General features: G+C 35.3%; 2 protein-coding genes across 4 annotated transcripts; both read right to left on the bottom strand.

Annotated features, from left to right (window-relative positions):
• On the bottom strand, positions 1-1895 carry LOC121794777 (macrophage migration inhibitory factor homolog). Of its 2 annotated transcripts, none has more exons than XM_042193124.1 (3): positions 1650-1889; positions 513-713; positions 1-241 (listed from the first exon to the last, which is right to left on the bottom strand). In XM_042193124.1, the coding sequence occupies exons 1-3, from the start codon at positions 1758-1760 to the stop codon at positions 206-208; spliced, it is 348 nt and encodes a 115-aa protein (XP_042049058.1). In that variant the 5' UTR covers positions 1761-1889; the 3' UTR covers positions 1-205. The 2 variants fall into 2 exon arrangements, with proteins under 2 accessions (XP_042049058.1, XP_042049054.1); XM_042193120.1 differs by lacking the exon at positions 1-241 and adding an exon at positions 354-428 and having other exon boundaries at positions 1650-1895.
• Positions 1896-2838: 943 nt separating this feature from the next.
• On the bottom strand, positions 2839-7964 carry LOC121794793 (kelch-like protein 3). 2 transcript variants are annotated; one of them, XM_042193144.1, is made up of 11 exons: positions 7750-7964; positions 6786-6962; positions 6430-6611; positions 5725-6318; positions 5431-5508; positions 4334-4661; positions 4055-4254; positions 3610-3686; positions 3424-3525; positions 3116-3302; positions 2839-3041 (listed from the first exon to the last, which is right to left on the bottom strand). In XM_042193144.1, the coding sequence occupies exons 2-11, from the start codon at positions 6946-6948 to the stop codon at positions 2943-2945; spliced, it is 2010 nt and encodes a 669-aa protein (XP_042049078.1). In that variant the 5' UTR covers positions 6949-6962; positions 7750-7964; the 3' UTR covers positions 2839-2942. The 2 variants fall into 2 exon arrangements, with proteins under 2 accessions (XP_042049078.1, XP_042049071.1); XM_042193137.1 differs by having other exon boundaries at positions 6786-6998.
• Between the last annotated feature and the right edge of the window lie 2386 nt (positions 7965-10350).

Below are 10350 nucleotides of genomic sequence, written 5' to 3' on the forward strand. Positions count from 1 at the left end.
TTCAAGAACAGAGCTCTGATAATTAGAACTCTTACATCAGATACTTGAAAATACTCAGTCATTAACAAGCTGCATTACAAGATAATAGAGGAATATCAGCAATACATTTGATGCTCGAGTGAGTCAATCACAATCGAAATACATAAGATGCAATCACCGAAGCTGCTTCCATGCACATATTTAGGGAGTTCAAAGAGGCCAGAACCTAGAATGTCGATCCATTCCAGCCAAAGTTGGAACCCTGAAAAAAAAGGTTTAGGCCATCAAGGGACCACGACAGAAATGAAGATCATACAATATTATGTTAGTTAAAAAGTACGCGCAGAGCAGCTCGTGGACAATGGGTCTAAATAGTGAAAGTGCATTTACATGATCTAGTACTGGTGTAAAGCATGCAGACATTGTGCATATTCTTGGCTCTGAGTGGCCTAAACACACAGGAGGATTGCAATGATAAGATACTAGAGCACAGAAACACCATTTCTAACAAGTTTAAGGTTGGGCTTTCTTGCCTTGGTGTCATAGAATTTGAGGAAGTATCGTGCTTTTGGCACGGATAGCTTTGTCTCGAGTATGTTGGCAATAGCACCACTGATTTTCTTGTTGACATCGGGACTAAGGCCTCCAATTGAAACAAGCTCCCCATAAGCAGCAGGCTGCTCTGTCCCTCCAAATGATATGGGGACAGATCCCTTCAACACAACCATCACATACTGCAATACACAGAAAGGCAAATATAATCAGTTCTTCCGAAATTATTTCTAATCACAGCTTGAGCTAATAGCAAGCGCAACAACAGCTAAACAATATTTTCAAAGTCTGTGTAATCAAAACCCATTTTGGAATACGAAGCACATAATTCTTCTGGAGTTTGGTCAACATACATGACAAAATTGGGTAAACAACAAACAATACAGATTTTTTGATTCGCACCCAATCTCCGTATTGCAGGCGGCTGATGGCACTTGAAGAAACATATCTCATGATGACTTCCAAATCACAGCAAAATCCCACTTTGTTATTAAGCCTCGTTAAGCTAATTGTCAAGTTGAAGTTAAGTCCAACATAGGACCCATAAAATCTTATCCTTCTGTTAAAATTTGGATCAAGGCTTTAAAAGTGTTAAAATTTGGATACATTAATCTTTAATGACAATCAGACTTCTGCTGTTATTTCCTAAACTTGGAAGGCTGCTCCAATTGTACAGTAGGGCTACAAACGAAAAATCAATCAGACTGCACCAATAAAATTGAAGATACGTTTTCTATCTCTTTGAACTCTTCTTTTTGAGCATTTCAGTAACTTAGCTTCATGTATATATTTGGTGGGTTTCATCTAGTGAAGAGCATAACCTCAGATTCTTATCCATAGGTGGCGAATCATTTATCACATACTGTAACATCTAAACAACTAAGCACACATTTCACAAGAATCAACAAAGTAAATTCAAGTAAACTCCACTGTAACTATTAATCAGGCAGGAAACTCTAAAACTACACAGGATTGAGTATCAAATCGCAGATGTAAGCAAATTTAAAATTAGGAGCATAGACGGAAACCACATCAAAAAATAGGCTCAGCGTCAACATAAAAACAGAAATTAGCAGGGGGGGGGGGGGGGGGGGGGAACGAGAGAGAGAAACACAGACAGCCTCGGGTTTGCCGATGAGCTTGGCAACGGTGGAGGAGATTTCGGAGAGTATGGCGGAAGTATCGGTGGCCTCGAGGCTGACGTTAGTGGATATGTTCAAGCACGGCATCGTTTGTTCTTTGTTTCTCCTCCTTTCTCTCGCTCTCGCTCTGTAACCCTAATTTGTTATGCACTCTACTCGATTGCAAACCCCCTTTACTCTCTTTTTGTTTTGGATTTGGCAAACTGTCAAAATCAAACTCTAATTATTCTCTTCAAATTGTAATACTCCGTATTTACCCATCTGCAAAAAAAAAAAGCATACCACTATAGATTAACAAAATATAGTTCAACTAAGGCTTCTTTATTTTGGACCCAGTCCATTTCTGTTATTTCGCATCTCATGTTTATTCTTATCTCTTATTCAGTTTTTATTATTTTCAAAAATTTGGTATGTGACAATGTATTATAGTTCATTTTTATGTTTGTTAGGCATATTAAATTATCTCACTCTTTTGGGCGGTTAAATAATCCACATTTTTGAACTAATTCGTTTCGGGACTCAGCGGGCTGAGATGGGCTTTGATAATATGACCTTATTTTATCTACCAAACAGCCAAATAACTCATACAACTCATATATTTTGGTCTTATCTAAGCTACCAAACAAGCACTTAATATTTATCTCACTCCTACTTCTATAACTAATGTAATTCTAATATTTATCACACATTGTATCCCTATTATTATGTCTAATATTTCAAATGCTACCATCATCTACCATCATGATAGAATAGGCCTTATTTAATGTGAGAGAGAAACTTAGAAATGTTAATAATTAGATGGCCCAAAAAAAAAAGACTAATTATGGACAAAATTAGTAGACTACTAAGAAATTCTCTTTTTAAGTAGTTTTTTGGAAAATTAATGTACTACTACTTCATTCATACTATGGAGTATTAAATACTAATAAAAAGTAAAACTGACTTTTCATACATTCTTTCACATCTTCTTAAAATCAATGGCAATCTCAATTAAAGGTATACTTATTTTTTCCTTCCAATTGACATTTTTTTCATAGTGGAGATGCTTGAATCATATTATCTGCTAAGAAAATTGCTGAGAGTGGTTTTGTATAAAAGTGAGTGAATAGTTCGTCTCATTTCAAGATTATGCCATGCTCACGAATTATGAAAAGCACAATATTCCTGGGACCAAGCAACTAAATTTCATTCATAGATTTTATATGTAAAATCACCTAATTGCTATAGAATTGGATTTCAGAAATTATATGTAGCATTCAATACATCGATTCATTTCCCTTCTAAAACAATGGCTGACGCAAAGCATCTCTTTCCTACAGCCCTCAGGTTTGTAGCTTCCCAACCTGCACCTTCCTTGTAACACTCAACCTGCCATTGCATCAGAAAAGGCATGTTGAGAGAGAGAGAGAGAGCACTGTTATATAAGCAGACTAAATGTATACCGTTTCGATGATTTGCTCATCAGTCTCAACCCCTCCAATAACGTAAATAGATTCATGAAGAACACCAGCAGCAAAGTAGCCTCTGCCTTGCTTCATGGGTTCTCCCGTCATCCATGATCCACGCCGAGGGTCATATATCTCAAAACTGGGTGTCATTGCTGTTCCATCATAACCACCAAGCGCATATCTGCCAACACAGTAAGTATACCATCATCTTAGCTCAAGATTATAGGCCGCTGAATTTTGAATAAGAAAACTCGAGCATCCAACTAGAAACAAGCATAAGGAGGCACATGAGGAGAACATACATCTTTTCATTCATTACAACAAGTGAGTGGAGGCCTCTTTTTGCTTCCATACTCGCGATTCTGGTCCATGAATTTTCCCTGGGGTCAAACCTTTCAGCAGAACTAGACACCACACGTTCAAATAAGCTTTCTTAAGAAGATGAACTGTGAAAAGAAAGATCAGTTACAAAGAGGTTCGTGACTTACTTCAAATATTCTTGTCCGCCGTATCCCCCAACAGCATAGAGTGCACCATTCAACTCTACAGCAGCATGAGCATACCGCTGTTGAAAATACGAGGCAGAAAATTGATATGAGGTTTTTAAGAACCCTGATCAAGTTTTCTGAGTTTAATAGCATCATAGAATCAACCACATTGACTACATGACGTTGAAATTGAGCATAATAAACAAAGATCATCAAACTCTATCAAGGAACCACGTTGCAAATGATGTCATCATAGCATGTTTAGATTAATCATTATTTATGTTGACCGGATGTCACAAGACTTAGTGCAACTGAAGAATATAGTAAGACAACTGCTGCTCTTCCTAGATGCTTTTATCAATCGTAGAAGCTTTGTATATACTGTATCTTCCTTACTCAAGTAACTCAACAAATACTTTCAGGAGTAAGAGAATAGAAATAAAACCTTTTGGAGCATTGAGCGTGAAGGAATCCACCTTCCGACAAACGGATCATACATTTCTACATCTGAGAAGAACTCCATTGCATTTCCTCCACCCATTGCAAATATTTTATTATTTAAAGCCGCACCAGCTAAGCTGCCTCTTTCTTTGTTCAGGGAAGGACGCAGAGTCCACTCATTGTTTACAATGTTATAGGACTCAACTGCAGATAAAGAGAGTACAATTGTCATTACAGAGAGAGAGGAGGAGGATGAGCAGGCGTGTGAAGGCATGAGCAGTACCTGTATCATACCACTTAGAACCACTTCCACCACCAAATACATAGAGTTCTCCATTAAATGCCACAACTGGGGCATTCCATCGAGCAGAAGACATAGGCTTAAGAGATCTTAAGATGTCTTTTGAAGGCAGGAAGGACTGCAATGCTGATGACCAAGATACACCATCATATCCACCCACTATCAATATTGACTCATCTATATTTAAGTGATACTCATCAGGTGACTCCACAAGCTCTTGGGCATACACAGGTTGCTCAGAAACATCAGACATGTACTCCAGCACCGAGCATCTATTTTGCAATCGAAGAATTTCTTGCTCTGCCTCAACCTGTATAGTACGAGGAATTAAAGTTTAGGAAATATTACCAATAAAGACCAACAAAATAATTTAGCTAATACAAGCACAAAGCCAAATCTTAAACGAAAAGCACCAAAGACTTGCATTTTCATTGCTGTGAAGTAAAACACAATATATTGTTTGCCAAGCAATAAAACAAAAGATTCAAAGGTGTCATATAAACCTTGCAATATATTTCTTGTTTGCCATGCAATAAAACATCAATTGTGTTAGAAAAATATAAACCTTGTTACATATTTGAGATGGGAAGAGTTCGCAATGCAACATTACTGTACTCTGCTCAGGGAAAAAATGGAAGTATTTACATTCCAGGTAAACAAAGTAAGAGTATAGCACACTTCACTAAAGTGCATACCAGCCAAACTTCACTAAAGTATGCTGACCAATCAGTGGTTTGAATCATTGACCAAATCAAACCCAAATCTGAACACATGCCATTGTTCTGTGACTAGATGCCATTTGTTTAAGCATTAAGATTCAAATAATAGGCAAACTAGGAACACTATATGAACTTCCGTTTACTCACTCAACAGAATCACTTAGGTCCCCTGTAAACAATGGAATACCTTGCGACAGCTCAGCATTGCCAGGAACAGATTCACAACAAAGGCTACTATGCCAAACACAAAACATTTTTATTTTCACATTGTACTGAGAGCAAACCAAGTATGAAAGGCAGAACCTTATAAAAAAGACCAAACATTTTAAGATAAAATGTTACAGAAAGGAAAAACATTACCAGCTTATTTGCCAAACTCTCTGTCTTCGTAATTTGTTCTAGCTTAAAAGTCTTTAGCTCTTCAATTTCCATGTACAACTGCAATGGACATAAATATGAGTGTCAGATATGTAGTATACTACAGACCATTATAAACAAGATGATGTGAAATGAGTAAAAAATGTAATTAAAAGACAAAAACTTGCTTTATAATCCCCTAATAAAAGAGAACTTGCTTCTCAAATTAAATCATGAAGATCGGGGTGGTTAAACTAATTAACTGACCAGATCTGTGTGTGCATGCAATGAAAGTACCTTCTCAACAAGCGCAAGGGAATCAAATTGATCGGAAGAACATCCACTGTTCCTCTTTCCCAAAGTCACCTCGTCATCATCTCGAGTTTCACACTGCAAACCATCATCACTTGTGGATGTCTCTCCTACCGAACCAGATATCAAATTAGCATCCGTGAATTTACTGCTGAGAGCTAGTTCCTTTATTTTCATGAGGATAAGATCTTTTTCATCAAATTGTTCCCCTTGGATGGCTCCCCCCATCAGTTGTTTGTTTCCATTCAGAGAGATTGAGTTATCTGAAGTCGTGGATGTAGAAATAGAATCATCGTAGTTGGAAAAATTATCTGCCGAAGCCGGTGGCTCAGAAGCTCCACTTTTTTTTATCTGGTTGGTCGAGGGGAACATCTGCTTTGCCGTCCAAATTGGGGGATTTGGTTTTATACTGATCCTAGGAGCAACTGATTGAGAGGAGAACTGGGAGATCAATCTGCTTGTTTGGGCATGATCCAACTCAAACCGGAAATGACTCTGACCGTAATAGTTGTCAAAAATGGATAGCTTGAACTGAATTTCAGTAAGGGCTTGGCACTGCAAGCGCAGGCGTACTTGAACCTGAATCCAATAACAGAAAAGAGTAAGTATTTTGCCTTACTCAGAAAAGGAAATCGAGCATGTTGAAAATAACGTAGAGCAATTAGATTTGACCAGATTCCCATATAATACCTGAGCTTGATACCTTGTTCTTTCTGAACCATCTATTGTCCAAGCATATGGATCAATATTCATTTTACCTGAGCCAACAGCTTCATAGATACCATGAAGTTTTCTCTCGCTGTAGTTGAACAGAAAAAGTGGTAAACCTGGCTCGATGTTCATTACGTATGAAAAGTGTGGTGCCGGCAGACCTACCAACCACGGAAACAAATTGAGTGTAAGTACGTACCAACTCTAACATCAAGTTATAGTATGATTAATATCCAAGTATTTTTGTACTCCATTTGGTAAATTAAAGCCTGCATGATGATAATTGTGTCCGTGCAAGGCAAGCCTGAAGGAAAATAGGTATCGAAAAGACTAACCGAAGAGTTGTTTGGTGAGACACTCATCCATGGTTTGTTTTGTGCAGCCAAATATGACGCTTCCAAGCTGGTTCTTACTCAAGTTTCTTGCCCATTTCCCATTCAATGCCATCGGAAAACTTTCGTTAGGAAAATATGTCTGTGCGGTCCTGCCAACTACCATTCTGCTACGGCAATCTTTTGAAAGAAATATGACGAATATCAAAATGCCAGCTGAAAATTGGAAAACTGTTAAATCAATATACAGAGTGGAGATTGGTGGTAAGTACTAAGTATCCTGAACTCAATACATATACATACAGCAGGAATATTGGTGGTAAGTATCCTGAACTCAGTACATATACAAAAATGCTTATCGGATGCTATAAAACTTAAGTGGAAAGAATAGACAAATGCAGCCATAGGCAAGAATTCTAGAGGAAAGGCATCTCCAATACTGGCTGAAAAAACTAGCAAAAACCCCACCAGAAACTGTAGTTACAGTTTCTAATCATAAAGAAATATGTACCACCATGATATGTTAGAATCATAATCCTAAAAATGAAAGAAACAACGCGTCCACTTCAATAACGACACAAAATGGGCAAATTTCAATATTGGCTGCTTCACAGAGGGCAAATTGCATTTTGTGGAACCAAATAACTCATTAACAAGTCCTACAATCTAGCGAAACATGTACATTATTGTGATTCGAGATAGGAAACTACTCAGCCCGAGTTCCGAACCCCATATCTTTCACAAAAGATGACGAATGGGCAAAATAGGATCAGGAAACCCCATTCCAAAACAAAAATAAAGATTCGGAACAAAAGAATAGGAAAACACCCAAAAAATTTCAAAAATACAAGAAAACTTCAAAATCGATTAATCCACAATACACTGATGACTGAACCGAATACATACATTGCTTTAATGTACAGTTTTGTGCATGCAGAAAAGGCGAAACGAAGCGATGAGGGCATACCTTCAAATGAAGCTACTGTGCAACTGAGAGAGAGTAGCGCGAAATGGAGTGGCGCGTGTGTGTGTGTGTGGCATTTAGTTCGGGCGTGGGTTTTTTCCCTTTAAATAGCAAGCTTTTACAGAGACGAATTATCCATCAAATATCGATGGCTGTGATTCAAATATTACGATTACGAAATCGTGTCAAAATCAAAGATTATGAAAATTTCGAAAACAGCTTTCTGATATTATATTTTAGTATAAAGTTGTAGAATAAAATTAGGATGTTACGGATTCGGTTATTACTGCACTTATATTTTGAAAAATTGTACTCCCTTAGTTCCATAATAGTGAAATCATTTTGTCTTCGGTTCGTTCCACAATAATTAAGTCATTTCCTTTTATAGTAAAAGTCAACACATTTCCTCTAACTTGCTTTATTCTCTCTTTATCTCTCTACTTTTTTCATTTCCTACTTTATTCTTCTTTTACTTAATTTACTTAATAAAATTTTCCTTAATCTCCGTGCCAAAAAAAAATGTCTCCACTACTATGGAATGGAGGAGTAGAATAAAATTAGAACTGTGCGGATTGGGTTGTTATCGGATTGATCCAATAACAACTCAATTTGTTAAGATCAAATTCGAATATAATATGTTATCGAAATTGTAAAACTGGCATTAACCCAGTCTCCTATACTAAAAAAATGAACAAGACACGAACTTGTTAGCGACATAATACGATTCTTGTTGGCGTGACACAATAACTATAGAATAATGACCCGACAACGACATGAACCCAACATGGCATGATCGCAATAAAGAGAATAATGACTCGACAACAACACCAACCCGACATGGCACGATAGTGACATAGTCCCAACATTGCACGATAGTGACATAGACTTGCTCACTTGCCTTTGTAACATTAGGAGACGTATAAAAGTGGAAAAATGATACCCTACTTATAGTTCTAATAGTAAAAGTCATAAAATAAAAAATAAAATAAATAAAATAATAATGGTTACTAGAATGATAGAATCCAATTCGAACTCAGTATAAAATTATCATATAAGGACATAAATGCAATAAGGTTTGATTATAACTCATTAACATTTTGTGTTTAACGTCAACTACATAAATGATACCTGATATTTATTATATATCGTTTTTGGTATCTATAAATCACATTTTTGGTACATGATGCAATTTTCATCCCAAAATACACTCTAAACAAATTCATTTTTCCATTTGTGTCATAAAGGGTATTTTGGGCATTGACAAAGCTAGTACCAAAACTAATATTATAATATCTTCTCTCATTCTCCTCGCTCTTTATACTATTATTATTTTGATGTTATAAATTAATAATTAATTTATTTTTTAATATCATTTAATTATACTTAATCATAATTATACGTATAATTATATTTAATTATTATAATAATATTATTGTTATAACAGTAAAAACTAGTAGTAATTAATAAATAATAATTATTATTTAATATTAAATTATTAATTAATTAATATAGTCTTAATCAAAATTTAAAAGTGTAAATAGTATTCATAATGATAAAGAGTTGAATATTTCTAGTAAGGTGTTTCAACCCTAAAATGAATATAAATAATTTAATTAAAAATATTCAATTGATTTAATTACTTTAAATAATTAATTTAATTAGGTGTTTTATTATTGATTTATATTATGAATGCAATTAGATGCATGTATAAAACACTAAAAAGAAAGAAGAAAAAGAGGAGAAAAGAAAAAAGAGGAAACATAAACTAAGGAAAAAGAAGAAAGAAGAAAGGAAGATAAAATACTAAAAAGAAAGAAGAAAATGAAGAAAAAAGAAAGAAGAATAAACTAAAGAAGAAAAAAAGAAATAAGAAAGGAAGAAAAAAAAATCACGTATTTGGTTCTATTTAATTGAAATTTCCAAAAATATCCTCCATAACACCTATGGTTATTTTTGTCATGGGGTACCAAAAACTATATAAAATAAAGATCAAGTATCATTTATGTGCGAAAGTGAAAGATCATGTACCATTTATGTAGTTCACTATTGTGTTTATATCGTGTTTTCATATTATGTCAAAAATTATCATACCTAATTAAAATCATAGTATTACTATCACATTGCTGAATTTGAGCATTGTGAAAAGATGTTGATTTAGAATAATTGTGGAAATAATTTGGTAAGTAAACAAGAAGGTATGGGTATAGTTCTGGAAGGCCAATATTAATCTATATCACCTAGATGATTAGCTCAGTCAATTGTCCAATTTATACTATAAGCGTAAATCCAAAAAAGTACTACTACTCCCAACTTTCATAAATGGACTATTTTCTTAATTATTGTGCTGGCTGGAAAATGGTTAAATTTAGAATGGACTGGTACCAACTTTATCACACGTATGTCATTTATTTGATGCATAAAATATTGGAGAAACAGTACATTTTATGAAATATTTAAGAGAAGATAAATCTTGTGCTAATTAACATGCATGAGTTCCCTTTTTTAGGGCTGGCAATTTTCGACACGACACGATAATCCGACACGAATCCGCACGAAATTATTGGGTTGGGGTCAGTCTTATTGGATCCGTGTCCTTATCGGATT

Source organism: Salvia splendens, chromosome 1, assembly GCF_004379255.2.
Source record: "Salvia splendens isolate huo1 chromosome 1, SspV2, whole genome shotgun sequence".
Taxonomy (NCBI): Eukaryota; Viridiplantae; Streptophyta; class Magnoliopsida; order Lamiales; family Lamiaceae; genus Salvia; species Salvia splendens.